The following is a 16,608-nucleotide window of genomic DNA, read 5'->3' on the forward strand; positions in this document are numbered from 1 at the left end:
ACATATATCCCCTCCCTTTTGAACCTCCTTCCCATCTCTCGCCCCTTCCCATCCCTCTAGGTTGATGCAGAGCCCCTGTTTGAGTTTCCTGAGCCATACAGCAAATTCCCGTTGGCTATCTATTTTATATTTGGTAACGTAAGTTTCCGTGTTACTCTTTCCATACATCCCACCCTCTGCTCCCCTCTCCCCATGTCTGTAAGTCTAGTCTCTATGTCTGTTTCTCCACTGCTGCCCTGTAAATCCTTCAGTACCATTTTTCTAGATTCTGTATATGTGCATTAGAATACAGTATTTGTCTTTCTGACACACTTCACTCTATATAATAGGTTCTAGATTCATCTGCCTCATCAGAACTGACTCAGATGCATTCCTTTTTACTCAGTGGCTGAGTAGTAGTTGCTCAATATTACTTAGTGGCTGAGTAATATTCCATTGTGCATATGGACCACAACTTCTTTATCCATTCACCTGTCGATGGACATGCAGGTTGCTTCCGTATTCTAGCTGTTGTACATAATGCTGCAGTGAACAATGGGATATGTGTGTCTTTTTCAGTTTTTGTTTCCTCAGGGTATATGCCTAGGAGTGGGATTGCTGGGTCATACGGTGGTTTTATTCCTTGTTTTTTAAGGAATCTCCATACCATCTTCCATAGTGGCTGTATCAATTTACATTCCCACCAACAGTGCAAGAACATTCCTTTTTCCCCACACCATCTTCAGCATTTATTGTTTGTAGACTTTTTGATGATTAGGCCTTGATCTATTTAGATATACTTTTTATGAGGTTGGGGTTTAGGTTGAGTTCACTTTTGCCTGAGGATGTCCAACTGATTCAGTTACCCTTTGTGGAAAAATTACCCTTCTTCCACTAAATGGTGTTTGTGTCTTTGTTAAAAATTAGGTTTTTATATGAGATTGGTGGCTCAGATGGTAAAGAACCTGCTTGCAATGCAGGAGACCCTGGTCAGGAAGATCCCCTGGAGGAGGGCACGGCAGCCCACTCCAGTACTCTTCCCTGCAGAATCCCATGGACAGAGGAGCCTGGCGGGCTAGTCCATGGGATCGCAAAGAGTCAGACACGACTGCGCAACTAGCACTTTCGCTTTCACCAGGGAAGTGCCCTGAAGAGTGATTTTATAGTATCCTCTCATATCCAGTTCATACTCAAATTTTTCCTGTTATCTCAAAGATGTTTTTATTTTTTAATAGTTGGCTGGTTTGAATCAGGACCAAAATAAGATCCACACATTGCCCTAGGTTTTCACATCTCCAGAATTGACTCATTGGAAAAGACTGATGCTGGGAGGGATTAGGGGCAGGAGGAGAAGGGGACGACAGAGGATGAGATGGCTGGATGGCATCGCTGACTCGACGGACACGAGTCTGAGTGAACTCCAGGAGTTGGTGATGGACAGGGAGGCTTGGCGTGCTGCGATTCATGGGGTCGCAAAGAGTCGGACACGACTGAGCAACTGAACTGAACTGAAGTGTACGACAGCCCCTCCCAGCTCTGGCCCAGGGATGAGGGTGCTGGGCAGGTCCTCTTCTCCTTTTCTGATCATGAGGCAGTTAAATAAGATGATCGGTGGAGTTAATGGAGAAACTAACAACAAAGTGGCCTGGTTTGAGGAGTGGGTGGGACAACCCTAAATGGAACTAGCCTTCCTGAACTTTGATTTTCTGGAATCCTTAAGTTGCTCAACTTAATGGTGGTGATTCTATAAAACAAGACTCAGTGACATTTATCTGTACTTATGGCTCTACCACAACCTACCAACTGTGTGTCCGTGTGTGCTCAGTGGCTTCAGTCATGTCTGACTGTTTGCAACCCTATAGACTTGTAGCCTGCCAGGCTCCTCTGTCCATGGGATTTCTCAGGCAGGAATACTGGAGTGGATTGCCATGCCCTCCTCCAGAGGATCCTCCTGACCCAGAGATGGAACCCAGGTCTCCTGCAATGCAGGCAGATTCTTTACCCACTGAGCCATCTGGGAATCAGCTGTGGGATGGAGGGCAACTCCCTAAATGTCCAAATCAGTTTCCATAAAATGGGTAATGATGATTACCTCATCAAGAAGATTTAATGAGAACATCTGTACCTGTGCTTTGTAAGTGACAATGTTACTCAGTTGCCAAACTTTGTTCTTCTCTGTTGCGTTAAAAATGACATACAAGCTAATACTAAGTGAGAACTTAATGCTGGTCAGTCACTATTGTGTTTTCCACGTACGGACTCATTTAATCCTCACAATCACCTCAAATGTAGATGTCCTTACTGTCCCCACTTGCAGTGGAGGCCCTGAGGCCCCAGAGCTCAGAAACACCTCAGTCTGCGTGGCTGATAAGGAGCAGAGCTGTGGTTCTGCCCACAGGCATCCCATTCAAGTCCACACTTGTTAACCTTTCATGCTCTTGCTTCACAGGCACACGATTCTGCTCCTCAAAGGCATTGCTACCACTGTGTGCCATGTGGGTCCACCCGTGTGCACACGCACACCGTCCCTGGGAGCTGGAAATGAAATCAGTTGCAGAGAGTGTTGGTGAGGCTTCTAGTCACTGTTACCCGTTTCTTGATGGAGTAGATGGCAGGTTTACAAACATTTTTATCAAGAATTTTGAGTGGTTTCTGAGTAATGGCTCTGTAACAGATCTGTAAGGAGACTTAACAATTCCTGGTATGTGGAGAGTGCGAGTCTTTGTCAAGGGACATGCCTGTGGCCCCCTGTCACTGCCCCGCGGGGCCCCTGGCAGAGATGGGGTGGAACGACTTTTGGTCTGATCCAAGTGGTATTTCTACTGGATTAAACGATATGTTCCAACCTGAGTTAGGCTGCTCTCACAACGAGTCCCCCAAATAGAGTCACTTAAGACAGACTATATGCCTTCTGTGAAAGTCGGGGTGGGTGCTCCAGGCCGGCTTGGTGGCCTGATGATGTCAAATCTCTGTCAGTCTCCCGGCTCCCCCATCACCTCAGGTGACACTCGTGTGTGCACTGGAAGACGGCTGCCACCCCTTCTCCTGGGTCCACTTTCCAGTGGGGAAGAGGAAAGAGGTGGAAGCGTGTGTGTGAAGGGAGCTTGGAACCCAGAAGCTGACCCCCTCCCAGGCCCTGCCGAGCTGCACAGCAAGTGAGGAAATCAGGCTCTGTGTCTAGGACAAATGTGGGAGGCTTGTCAGCAAGGAAAGAATGGATTTGGCAGACAGCTGGCTATCTCTGACACAATGAGGGTTAGGACACGTGCCTGGGAACGCTTTGGTGGGACAGGCAGCAAACCCTTCTCCAACACTGGCCGCACCTGACTTGGCACTGTCAGCTCCCCCAGCCGGTCCAGAGGCGGCAGAAAGGTGCTCCTCAAGGATGCGGCCCTCAGTGAGCTCTAGCCCGGCCTTGCTTCTTACAAGTGGCCTGCTGACTGCCCCTTCCTTCTTCAGAGTCGCTCCTTTGGCTCCAGGACCTTGCCCCTGTCTCCTGATTGTGCCCCCTCTTGGCCTCCCTTTGTGCTGGCTCTTATTCCCTTCCCCCACCCACCCAGCTGGGTGTGATCCCAGACCACCCTCTGCTTACACAGAACGTGGCTCATCTGCTCTTCCACCCCTGGCTGTCACCACCCTGCAAGTCCTCAGCGTCTGTCTGTCGCTCTCCACTGAGCTATCTGGTTATACCCTCAAAGCAACAAGGTAGATTGGATTTTATTCACTCACCGCCACCCCCACAACAAACCACTTCCACTCCCCAGCTTTCCCACTTCATGCAAAAGTTATTATAGAATCAAGGCCAGTAGCAGCTGGGCCCAGAGTACTTACCTTGGGCCAGGACCACTGGCTTTGCAGCACCATCTCGTCCTCCAGATGGTCTGGACTCCTCATCCTCCATCTGCATCTGATCTCTTCCCCAGTTTCCGCCACCTCTTCCTTCCCTGCCTGCTGGAGGCTGCAGCAGCCTCCCTTCTGTAAGCTCTTTCTGTAAGCTCCATCTTTCTCATTCCCACCCCCACTCCTGCACTAGACTTTTAAGTTCATCCCTACCTCTCTGCACGAAACTTCCAAACTGCCCAACCCAGCTTTCCAGGTCCTCTGCCAACTCAGTGTTTCTTTTGGATAACTCATGCATCTTGCATTTATCTGACAAGTGTGGATCTAGAGCCTTTATGTATGTCAGGCACGGCGCCTGGCTCTGAGGATACCAGAGTGAACAAGACAGACATGGACATGCCCCTGGGGAATCCATTCTAGTGGGAAGACATAGAAAGCAAACTGTGATCACTGCAGATTGAGAAGTGCTAAGAAGGACATACACAGAGGTCTTTGTGCTGGCGGGGAGGCGACATCCTCATCACTGCTGCTCTTTTTCCCCTTCGCCTCCTAAAATCTCAGCCTGTCCTTCCCGCCTCCATAGCCCCTCTCCAGATGATACGGATCCTTCCCTTCATTCACTCATTCGACAAATACTGAGCTACTATGCGTAGGCGCTGAATCAGACATTGGGATGCAGCGGAGGATGACTATGCTGCTACATTCTCTGACCTTCTGGTCTAACTGGGGGCCAGTTGGGGTTTGTGAGACAGCTCACAAACCATAGACATGTAATGGGTGGTGAATTGGGGTCCTGAAAGAAAAGCCACGGTATACTTGGGCTGGGGAATTTGAGGAAGGTTTAATAAAGGGATTACCTCCTAAAATGTGGACGAGCTAATAGGGGAGCACAGCACAGGTAGCCGGACCTGGGTGAGTACAGGGAGGGGAGGCGCAGTTACCAGACCTGGAGGGAGGCTGTTGGGAGACCCTTTTGCCAGGAGCTGGGGCCAAGGCCACTGAGGGGGCCAGTGGGCAGCAGCCACCCTGCAGGGAGAGAGCCGATCCCAGGGATTAACACCCTGGCCTCCTAACCCCTCCCTTCCTGTTCTCTGCTGAATAGAAGCCAGAGGGCATGGTGCCTATCCAGGCAGGCAGAACGGCCACCCTCCCAGGGCCCTGTTCGGGGTGGAGAGATGGAGAGTGAGCAGATCGGATCAGGAGGGGCAAGTAAAAGGGGCTAGGTCAGGGTGGGGAAGGAGAGCTGTCAGAGCAGGGCCCTGCCTGCATTAATAGGGCCAGCCACATGGAAAAGCATTCCGAAGAGAGGGAAGAGCAAGCACAGGAGCTCTGAGGCAGGATGTGGGCCCCTAGACCCTGGAGAGCAGAGGGAGAGAGGGTGCTGGGGAGGATCAGGGGGCCAGGGGGCAGCATGGCCCACACAGCACAGAGCCTGCGTCAGGGCTTTCAGTGCTATTCAGAGTGAGATGGATCACCAGGCAGTGACAGCCGTTGACTTAGCTTGTCAAAGGGTCATTCTGGCTCCTGGTGGCCTTCTGGCTGGAAGGACATGAGAGATGCCATTTCTCTTCAGTTACTTTCCTGTGGTCTGGTACTTAACAAACATGATCAAGCTGGGGGGAAGTGAGTCCTGGCCCCAGGACAGCCAACAAGGCCAAAAGGGACTGCCCCCTGCATCCTGAGCCCTGTACCTAGGGGAGAGGAGGAAACACAAACACACACAGATAATTAATTCCCTCCTCTGGGCGGTTGCAGTGTTGTCAGGGAGACAGATAAACACCAGAACCTGCTTACCACCACTCACCAAGTCAGAGGAGCCAGGGTCAATAGAGGGCTGGACTTAAGCGATAAAAGGGCGCTGAGATCTGAAGGGGCAGGGAGGGTGTGAGCAAGTGAAGCTTCCGGAAGAGGTGAGTAAGGATTGAGGAGGGCAGAGAGAGCTTGACCCAGCTTTGGGTGACCCAGCCTCGGAGACTCAACTGCCCTAATGCTGACCTCCTATAGTCTTCTGCCCTGAGGTTACTTTGCTGTCAGCAGGAACCAGACTTCTGGTGGAGCTGGTGGGCGGAAGTCCTCCCACCCCCGCCAGGGCACTGGCCCTCAGATTGTACCCCCACGGGGCAGGTTGGGTTTTGGAGTGTGTCTGCCGGCTCTGTACCAGCCTTGCCCCAGAAAAGGGGTCACCTGATCTGGCAGGGTCCAGGGCTGGAAGGGGCCCTGGCCCAAGCCCTTTACTCAGATGAGTTGCTGATGATCTGGAAGGCTTTTAAATAGAAGGGCCAGCATCCTCGGAGGCTCTTAGAAGTGCTTGTGCTGTGGCCAGAGAAAGGGCGTTGTCAGGTATTTGCCATCACGAAAAAGCCCTGGGGCCCCAGATTCTAATGGTGTTCCTTTTGGACTTTTAGGCATTCGTTTATGCATTTTCTTCAACTACTGATAGTGAGTCTACCCTGCTTCTGTTTAACTAAGGCTCGTACTGAAATAAGTCTTTAATTCTCTGATGTCACCTGTCAGTGCCCAGGTACAAGTGGGGAGCAGCTGGCCTGAGGGTACAGATTTCCCATGGACACTCTCACTCACCGTCATCTCTATTTTATTATGGTGTTTCTTTTTTTCCTAGTTTACTAAAAAGTTATTTAATCTTGAATAGATAATAAATATATGTCTACAATATAACATTTAAAAGACAGAAAAAGATATAAGTAATGACTAAGCATCCCCCTTCTCCCCTCTCTCCCAGATGCCCAGTTCTTTTCCCTGGAGGCCTCCAGTACGTCAGTGTCAACATCACCTGATGTATTTTTCAGGAAATAGTCTATGCATCAAACACAAATGCCGGTATATCCTTTCTTCCCTTTTTATATAATGGGAGATGCTGTATAAACTACCCATGTTCCTCCTCACCCCCGACTTCCCAGTGTATATTTGGTGGTGGTTCCATGCTAATAATTAAAAGCTACTTCTCTCTATTTTATGGCTGTACCGTGTCCCATTGTATGGCTCTACCATGGCTTACTTACCTAACCCATTCCAAGTGGAGGGACATACAGGTAGTTTCCAACCTCCTCCTGCTATTTCAGGCATGAATGTGGTAAGTGGCTTTGTGCCTCTGGGACTTCATCGCCTCTGATTACTAGCTAGATAGATGTGAGGTAGGAGGTTTGCCTTCCCAACCTTCTCTCCACCTCAGTGCTCACACATCTCTGACCACCTCCACCAAAGCCTGCTCTCTAGTCATCAAACTGGGAGTCCTTGAGGGTAAAAGCAGCTGGGAGACTGGGCTTTAAAGCCAGATTACGGCGTTTCTCAACCTCAGTCTGGGCTTCCCTGATGGCTCAGTGGTAAAGAATCTGTCTACAATGCAGAGACATGGGTTCGATCCTTGGGTCAGGAAGATCCTCTCGAGGAAATGGTAACCCACTCCAGTATTCTTTCCTGGGAAATCCCATGGACAGAGGAACACGCGTGCGTGTGCGCACGCACACACACACACACACACACACACAATTGTAGTCTACTGGTATTTGGGGCTAGATCTGCTTGCATTGTAGGACGTTTAATAGTAACTGTGACCTCCACCTGCTAAATACCCTTAGGATCTCGCAGGTCTTTTAAAATTTATTTATTTGGCTGCACCAGGTCTTAGTTGCGGCATGTGGGATCTTTAGTTGTGGCATTCAAACTCTTAATCGTGGCATGTGGGATCTATTAATAGTTCCCTGACCAGGGATTGAACCCAGGCCCCCTGCACTGGGAACATGGAGTCTTGGCCACTAGACCAACAGGGAAGTCCCTTCTCCCAGATCTGGAACAACAACAATAAATATCTCCAGACATTGCCAAAGTTCCCCAGGGAGCAACACCCCTCCTCACCATAAGAACCACTGAACTAAAATTAGGCACCAGGGCTGCATATTCAGACACTGGAGAGAGCTGTCTGAAAAGGACTGGGAGCGATCAAGGCTTTTTTTTCCCCTCTCAAATCAGAATAAATCTCCTTTGGCTGATTCCTTTAATTTCTTTGAAGCTAGACCACAGAAATGTTCTAGAAGACAGTGTGTGTAACACTTCAGAGCTGGCATAGGAATCCTGGCTGTGCAGCTTCCTAGCTCTGTGACCTTAGGCAAGTTACCTTTCTCATCTGTAAACCGGGGATAATAAAAATACCTACGTCCTGGGGTTACTGGGAGGATTCCTTGAAATAATATGTGTAAATGCTCAGAACAGTGCATGGTGTGTAATAAGTTGTGGCAGGATAGGTTCCTGGGACACTGTGCTTTGTGTACAGGATGTGTTTGGGGAGAGCCTTTAGGATGCGTACCTGTCAAGTAGGGAGGGGTAAAGGAGAGCAGGGAGAGAAGGCCAGCCGCCCTGGGGGAGCCCAGGAGTTGTGAGGAGTCTTCAGAGTTGTCCTGGCTTGGAAGGAGGAGCCATCAACAAACATGGGCTGCCTCCAGGGAGCTGACATGACCTTGGATGAGGTGGCTGTCTCATGTAAAGGGCAGTCATATGGAAAAAGGACCGTGGGGAGGGACCCAGCTGAGCACAAACAGTTGCAGCATCTCTGCCAGCAGGGGGAGCCAGAGCTCCAGCCCTGAAAAGGGAGGGGATCAGGGTGGCCACACCGGATCCGCGGTGTGAGTGCTCATTAGCCAGTATTATGAGGATACATATATTTTTTTCCCCCTCTCTCTTTCTTCTTTAAAATATTTACTTATTTGACTGTACCAGGTCTTAGTTGTGGCATGTGGGATCTAGTTTCCTGGGCAGGAATTGAACCCAGCATTGAGAGTGTGGCGTCTTAACCACTGGAGCACCAGATAAGTCCCCCAGACTATAATTCAATAGAAGTAAAGGGCTTTTAAAACACTCTGGACCCCCGAGAATGCCTCCCAGCCTAACAACGCCTCATGCCTCCTTTCAGCACCCTGCTTGTCCCTCCCTTGCTCTCTCCTCTTACTGCCCTACTGGAATCAGGAGGGGTGCATCACAGCCACCCCAGCCACAGTGCCCTTGAGGCAGAGGGCGGGGCCCCAGGTGGTTGGATCTTCCCTGTCCTCCGCCATGTGGCTTAGGCCACGTCTCTTGGCCTGTTGGGAATCTCTTTTCTTCGTTGATAACTGGATGCTGCCTTCCCAGAGAGGAGTGGGATGATTACTCACAGTGTGGTCCGTGGGTCATCGGGACTGGAATGCTCAGTTGTTAAGTTTTGTCTGAATCTTTGCGACCCCATGAACTGCAGCACTCAGGCTTCCCTGTCCTTCACTATCTCCCAGAGTTTGTTCAAACTCATGTCCATTGAGTCGGTGATGCCATCCAACCACCTCATCCTCGGTCGCTCCCTTCTACTACTGCCCTCAATCCCAGCATCAGGGTTTTGCCAATGAGTTGACTCTTTGTATCAGGTGGCCAAAGTATTAGAGCTTCAGCATCAGTCCTTCTAATGAATATTCAGGGTTGATTTCCTTTAAGATTGACTGGTTTGATCTCTTTGCTGTCCAAGGGACTCTCGAGAGTCTTCTCCTGCACCACAGTTCGAAAGCATCAATTCTTCGGCACTCAGCCTTGTTGATGGTCCAACTCTCACATATGTACATGACTAGAAATGTGAATTCTCAGGACCCACAGCAAACTCACTGAATCAGGAGTGCTGGGAATGAGCCCCAGGGATCTGTGTTTTCACAAATCCTCCAATATATCTAATGCAGCTCGAGTTTGGGAAATACTAGCAGATGGGGCAGCACTTAGCTCTGTGCCTGGATCCTAAGGGGAGCCCTGTCAACCTCAGCATGAACATCATTTTCCGGGCTTGAGGTCAGGTACCTGTGAGCAGAGTGCCATCTGCTGGTTCCAACCTCACATGTACACGTGAGGGTCACAAGCGGGGCTCAGCCTAGCCCTCGGGGCAAGGACAGCAGTGCTACAGACACAGACTTCCGCTCCTCACTCCCCTCCACTCCCCCTGGAGAGATCAGGTTAAAGTGAATGGGTGAATGTCAACGGCCGCCTTAAAGGGCCAGCAGAGGTCATCGAAGACAACAGCAGTGTGTGTGTCTGCCTCAGCAATAACAAGTACCCTTTTCCAAGGGTTTGCGTGTCAGACACTGTAGAGGAAGCAGATAAACGGATGCCTGCCCTCCTTCCTCTGCCCGCTCACGCATGAACTCCCACTGGGGTCACAGGGCTGAGGGCGGCCTTGATGACCTGGTCACAGACCAGCAAGGGGGGCCGCCCGTGGTGCTAGGCCAGCAGTGTGTCCCGTGTGGTCACCTGCTCTATTTGGCCACCCGGCTCCCCTGGGTGGGAGAACTTTGAAATGTCTTGCTTTATATCCTAGTTATTTGTGTGTGTGTGTGTGTCTCCTGCACTCAACTGTGAGCCTCTTGCCTGACTCCTTGCCTTTGTTTGTTTTCTGGCTGTACTGGGTGACTTGTGGATCTTAGTTCCCTAACCAGGGATCGTACCCAGGCCTTTGGCAGTGAAAGCATGGAGTCCTAACCACTGGGCCGCCAGGGAACTCCTGTTGGCTCCTTGCCTTGTACTGTGCAGCCCTCTAGCACTGTGGGATGGAACTGCCTCAGGTTTGTGCTGCCTCGGGTATTTGGAACAAATGCTGGAAAGTTTTGAAACAAAAGGCAGGAAGATCACAGATAGGGTAAGAGAGAGAGAGAGAGGAAGCAGGCACCTACCAAACCCTTTTTGAGTGGCTCAGAAAGCAAATGACAGTGACACGAAGTGGCAGAACACAGAACTCTCCTGGGAGGAAGTCTTAAAGGAGACTGGAGGCTCGGTCTGGGGAAGACAGATGGAAGAAATACAGTTTTCAGGGATGAGAAGGGAATGCCCCACGGAAGGGCTGCCAGCGACATCCCACCTCAGCGGCACCGGGAACATGACGCCACTCTGCAGTGGGAGAAATGGAGGATGGCAATGTTGCTGGGTCCCCATTCTGTGTGTGGATCCCTCCTAAGGCTGAGAACTTTGTGCAGGGAGCTCGCTGTTTAACAGGGGGGTGGAAAAAAGCAAAAACAAACCCAAACCCCTCGAACTGTAAGACTTCCTCCTGAGGGAGGACTCTGTGGCATAGGGGCGGGGGGGGGGGAGTGAACAGACTGATCCTGACTGGCTTCTGCCACCCTGGCCCCAGGGGTGCTGCTGCTTCTCACTGTCCGACCCACGTTGGCCCTGGCAGCACAGGGACAGGCTGGAGACTGATCACGGTGCTGAGGATGGAAGGGCAGAAGGGGAGTGAACGTGGAGGGCAGGTCGTTGGGCTGCTTGGCGCTGGCAGCTCCAGGGGGCAGCAGCCCTGACCTGATACGAGGGTCATCCGAGGCTCCCATGCCTAGCCCTCTGAGGACCAGATGGACCACACCTGGTAGTACCCAGCTCCTTCTGCTTCCACTTAGAGGGCATCAAAGTCTCAGCGCACCAGGCAGGAGCCTCTTCAAGGAATCTTGATGCCATTATGATGAAACCCACGAGGCCTGTCCCTAAAACCATTACTTTACATCCTGCAGGAACCTCAGCGTTAGATCAGGTCACAGACATCTAGAAACAAGAGGGCTGGGATTTCCCTGGTGGTCCAGTGGTTGAGAATCTGCCTTGTAATGCAAGGGAAGCAGGTTCGATCCCTGGTCTGGAAAGACCCCACATGTCGTGGAGCAACTAAGCCCGGGTGTCGCAACTATAGAGCCACATGCCACAAAGAGAGTCCATGTGCCGTAACGAAAGATCCCCAACAATACAACGGAGATCCTGCATGCTGCAGCTAAGACCCAGTGCAGCCAAAAACAAAAAACAAAAAAAAAAACCAGAGGGTTGCGTGATCACGGGTCCATAGGAGACATGGCCTTTGCCCTCAAGGAACTTAGATAGTGCATGACAGCATCTGATTACATACTAACAGGTAGCCATTCAACAAACGCATATTAGTACCTGGTGCGCCCAGGAGCAGCCAGAGATGCTGTGATGAATAAGACAGGCATCCTTGTGGAGCCAACAGGCTGCTGGGGGAGGGAGATGTAGAGCGTCTGAACATCATGTGAGGGGAACCGTGAGCTTTAACAGGAGCTGAGGTGGCCATGGACGTGAGGGATGTTTGGCGGGGCCTGAAGGATGAGCCAGCCAAGGGAAGTGGGTGCCGCGGTGTGGAGGAGGGAGGGGTCTCCGAGCAGCATGGGGCTGGCTGGGCCTTGAAGAGCAACTCAGCCTTGAGGAAGCCGAGGGGGCAGGTAGTGAGGCCGTCAGTCTGGCTGCTCTGGCCTCATGATTGTGTGAGAAGGAAAGAGGGGAGAGGAGAGGCCGAATCTGAGTGGCCGGCAGGATCCACAGGGAAATGGCTGGGGATAGAGTACTTTCAAGTTAGCAATGGGTGCAGGCCAGACGGGGGTGCCACTGAGTCTCCTGACATGGACGCTATGGAGAAGGGGGACTGGTTGGCGGAGGAAGGAAGGAGACAGACTCCTAAAGGACCGGAGACCTCAGAGAACCATCTGTAGGAGTTTGGAGAGCAGTTCTCAAGGAGGGGAGCAGGGAGGGGCTCCCCTGTGCCAAGTGTTGACGACGGTTCTAGAGCTCTGAGACCTGGGCAGGAGCACAGGACCCTCGAGGTAAAGACCAGCATCCGTACATTGCTGCCAGGGTCTCCACCCCCTCCCAGAAGCGCACCTTCCTTCTCTCACCTTCTTGGCCAAAAGCGCCTGCAGAGGCCCCAGCAGCGGGTCCGCAGCGGCCGGCCGGCCCTGGGCCTTCGGGAGGAGGAGGCCCAGCTCCTCTGCCTGGACTCAGGGGCCGCCCATTCTGGGCAGCTGACTGACTCATGGTGGGAAACCAGCACTGCCCTTGAGCTGCAGAGATGAAAGTGGCCAGAGGCCGCCGAGGGGAGGCAGGTGAGGGGTGAGCAGGCAGGGGCAGGCTTCCGCTCACTCCCTCACACCTCCCAGTGGAAGGCACCTCTCTCTCCTGCAGCCTCCGCAGGGGTGAGTAAAGGCCTCTCTGCTTCCAGGAAACCCCACCCCAGAGAAAGCTGTGCCTCAGACATCACTGCAGGCCCCAGGACGGGACCCGCTGCTGCTTTGGGCCAGGCCTCAGAGGGGGATGGGGGGGGGTTGGTTCTGGGTACCAGGACTTGGGCCACGTCCAGGAAGCAGAGGAGGCTGCAGAAACCAAGGTGCGACCACCCCGATCCAGGAACACCTCTGCCACCTACACCCATTAACTTTGCCTATTAGCTTTTCCCTCCTCAGGCCCTCCCCCATCCCTGCTCTGACAGGTACACAGTTTAGGAAGAGGGATGAAACGTGGGAATGGTGGGAGGCAGGCAGTGGTGAGAAGCAGAGGTTGGAGGCAGGTGGGCTATTCTGAACAATTCACTCTTCTTCTTGGAGCCCTAATTTTCTCATTAGCATGGAAGTAGGAGTATCCCGAGGCCGGCACTCCTTAGACGACTGTCAGGAGTAAACAAGCAAAGGAATGAATTTTCCAAATTGTCAAAATTAAGTACACTGTTGGTGGTTACCACGACCACGATTTCATCAGGAGTTCTCAGCGTGAAGTCCACGGAGCCCAGTCTGGGGGAATCTGTGGAGTGCCTGAAATAACGTGTAAAAATGCATGTGGGGGCATCTTTCTGGGGTGAGCATCCATAGCTCTCAAAAGTTCTTTAAAGAAGTCTGGGACTAACAAAGTTTAAGACTCAGACACAGGGTGGTCCAGTGGTTAAGACTCTGTTGCCAGTGCAGGGGGCACAGGTTAAATCCCCGGTCGGGGAACTAATATCCCACATGCCATGCAGCAGGGTCAAAAGATTTTTTTCAAAAAAAACCAAAAAAACAAAACCACAGAGCACACATCCATCCCGGTCACTTTCGAGCTGAGTTAGAGATGAATCAAGGTAATTCCTCGATCCTCGCCTCCTGCAGAGCAGCCAGAGGCAGGGCCCCATCCTTGCTCACAGTTCAGGGTGGGGACGGTGAGAGACAAGAGAACCAGGGAGCCCCAGGATGGGAGAGGGGCGGCCCTTCCAAGTTGCCAGACAAGTGAGTCACCCTCCCAGCCTCCCTTTCCCAGAAACCCCCCCACAAAAGGCTCAGACACAGGAAACACAACAAGCACACTCTCACACGGTGAGAGACGACCTCTGGTTCTCAGTTTCCTCTTCTGGGAAAGTTAAAGATGCTTTATGGAAAGCCATGCAGGGCCACAGACAAGATGCAGTTTATTGAGCAATTACTGAGTGCCAGATACATGATGGATGCTTGGCTGGAACCACATAAATGGCACACTTTCAAGAGGCCACCCCCTGACCAGCCAGTCAAAGTCAATCCGCTCCTCCCCTCTACCCTCCAGTTATTCTCATAGTCCCTGTTTCCTCCCCTCCCTACCATTCTTTATAATAGAGGCTGTTTCTGTGCGTTCCTTCCATTCTCTCTCCTCCACGAGACTACAGTCTTGCCATGGGTAGGAGGTGTGTCAATGTTGATGGCTGTATACCCGTGCTAAGCACAGTGCCTGCTATCTCGTGGGCACTCAGATCCCTGCTAAATGAATGCACGACTGTCTTTAGTCATCACAACAGCCTCATGAGGTAGGTTATCACATCCATTATACAGAAGAAACTGAGGTTCAGAGACTCAAGAGACTTGCTTTGGGGCACAGTCTGTTATCACGAGACTTCAGCTATCACGAGACTTCAGCTCTACTCCCTCCCCTTGAAAGGACTTGGAGAATGAGAAAACCTAGGGGTCAGAAGAAAGAGTTGGGCTCAGCATAATGGCCCCGGTACAGCCACCACCCTGTACTCGGCCTTCCCCAGCTGAGTTCCCCCAACCTCTCGTCACAGCCCAGGACGTCTCAGTCATCAATCTGCAGCCACAGGGCTGGAGGCTACCCAGACTGGCCTGTTTATTTCCATGCCAAGAAAGAATCAGTCCTTCCCTGCCAACCCCAGGGCAAGATACAGCTGGGAGTCCACATCCCACCCCTCAAGCCTTAACATAGCAGATAAATTAGTGAAATCTTGTATAAAACATTGTACAGGGGGAAATACATACATATATATAGAGCCACTGCTGGCACTGGGGTGTGGTTGGCTTTTTAGACACAGGCGACCAGATCCTGCCCCATCAGAGCACCTGCCCACCCCAGCACTCTTTCCCTGAAGTGGTCATCTGCTACCCCCCACCCTGGTACTGTGAGTGGTTAGCACACATCACAGAGGTCTAGCATCATGCCCCCAAAAGGAACTGCTTCCTGGGTGCCCCCACCAGCCTGTTCCTCTGAGGCAGGCACCCCCTGCCCTATTCCCTCACCCAGGTAGCCTGCCTTGGCCTGGCCCCAGGAGTTCAACCCACCAAGACCTGAAGACAAGATGGACCAAGGAGTAGTGGTCCCTGACGAGTCTGATGGCCAGACACCATCTACACCAGGACTTTTTTGAAAGTGGAAGGGGTTCTAATAAGCTGGAAAACAGGCCTAAACCCAGACTTCCCACCAAAGAACAAATGGTCACCCTACTGATCAGGTTTCCCTGCTCTGAACGGGCCTGGTCCTGCACTCTTGACTTTCCAAATCACGGTCCCTACTTGTAGCAAACTCTTCTCAGACCTCTATTACCATCTCTGTCGCCTCCTACTCTCCAAGGCCTTCTGGCATCTTGGTTACATATCCCAAGGCCTCAATAATATTGGGGACCTGTAGTACTGGGGTTGGGAGGGGTGGTTGGGATGATGCCCCTCCAAATCCCATACAGGACCTGACCACCACTCAAGGCCTTTGGTGTCAAGCCCCAGGCTTTCTGGCTCCTTGGGCCCAACCCCCCAAATCATGGCTGCCTGGATCTGAGTAGAAAAGCAAACCTCCACCCTGCCTTCCATCCCAACCTTGCCAAGTCTCCCCTCTCTAGGCCCTTCTGTAGCTCAAGGCCAGGGAGAAATGAACCACCAATTCCCCCATCCCTACTCATGGTCAGTGCAAAGCACTCTGTTCTGGTATCTTCCCCACTTCTGCCTACATATTCCTGGTCCCACCTCACTGTGGCTTTCACACCAGCAACCCCAGGTATCACCTCTGGATTGGCAACTGGTGGACAGGTGGAAGCTGAGATCAACCTGTAGCACCCTGCACCCCTACCCAGACAGGGCTGGTCCCCAGCCCCTCATGTGAGCCTTCCAGCAACCACAGCCATTCTGATGGGTTCCCATCAGGTTCCCATTCGGAGCCAGTGCCACTGCCCTTGCTTTTAGAACCTGCTCAGCAGGGCTGCTTGGAAAACTGCTTTCAGTAAGCCCTGCTAAGGCAAATAGTCCCAGATAATGAAAACTCAGGCTCCGGGTCCTTAAAGGTTCCTTCTCTTCTCCCTCTCCTCCCTCCCACCCTCCTCTGCAGACAGTCCACAGCCACACCAAGGCTTTGGGAAACAGAAGTCCAATCCTGATCTTCCTGGGGCCAAGGCTTCACTCGTTGTCCATCTGTCTTTGGGAAACAAAAGACTCTTCTGTGTCTGGGTAAGGCTACCTAACACCAGTTGCATCCCTCCCAACCCCACCAAAACAAGCGCCTGGATCCGACCCCTTGGAGGAGAGCTGAGAAAACCCTGAGCTCAGGAGGGGGCCTTCCAATGGGCCCCTGAGTAGGCATAGGAGATGGGATGGCGGGTCCCAGGCCTCACAGTGAATGTGTTGATGGAGCTTCCGTAGTGCATGTTGTTGTGGGGAGACCTGGCGGGAAGCAGGAGAGAGATGAGGTTAGTATCTGCAGCTGGTTAACCATCAACCTGTGAATCTCCCC

At 52.0% G+C, this 16,608-nt stretch overlaps 2 protein-coding genes across 2 annotated transcripts in view; one reads left to right on the plus strand and one right to left on the minus strand.

The window, feature by feature from the left end:
• TAF8 (TATA-box binding protein associated factor 8) overlaps positions 1–6,788 on the plus strand; it is a 28,861-nt gene extending 22,073 nt beyond the window's left edge. Inside the window, exons 8-9 of the mRNA XM_027959184.3 lie at positions 2,429–2,545; positions 6,560–6,788. Coding sequence (XP_027814985.1) covers positions 2,429–2,524 — 96 coding nt within the window. The 3' untranslated portion in view covers positions 2,525–2,545; positions 6,560–6,788. The remainder of the gene's footprint in view (positions 1–2,428; positions 2,546–6,559) is intronic.
• Positions 6,789–14,021: 7,233 nt separating this feature from the next.
• C20H6orf132 (chromosome 20 C6orf132 homolog) overlaps positions 14,022–16,608 on the minus strand; it is a 35,701-nt gene continuing 33,114 nt past the window's right edge. Inside the window, exon 5 of the mRNA XM_027959197.3 lies at positions 14,022–16,538. Within this exon, the coding sequence (XP_027814998.1) occupies positions 16,421–16,538 (118 nt within the window). The 3' untranslated portion in view covers positions 14,022–16,420. The remainder of the gene's footprint in view (positions 16,539–16,608) is intronic.

The sequence above is a fragment of the Ovis aries genome, chromosome 20 (genome assembly GCF_016772045.2).
Source record: "Ovis aries strain OAR_USU_Benz2616 breed Rambouillet chromosome 20, ARS-UI_Ramb_v3.0, whole genome shotgun sequence".
In the NCBI taxonomy this organism is placed as follows: domain Eukaryota; kingdom Metazoa; phylum Chordata; class Mammalia; order Artiodactyla; family Bovidae; genus Ovis; species Ovis aries.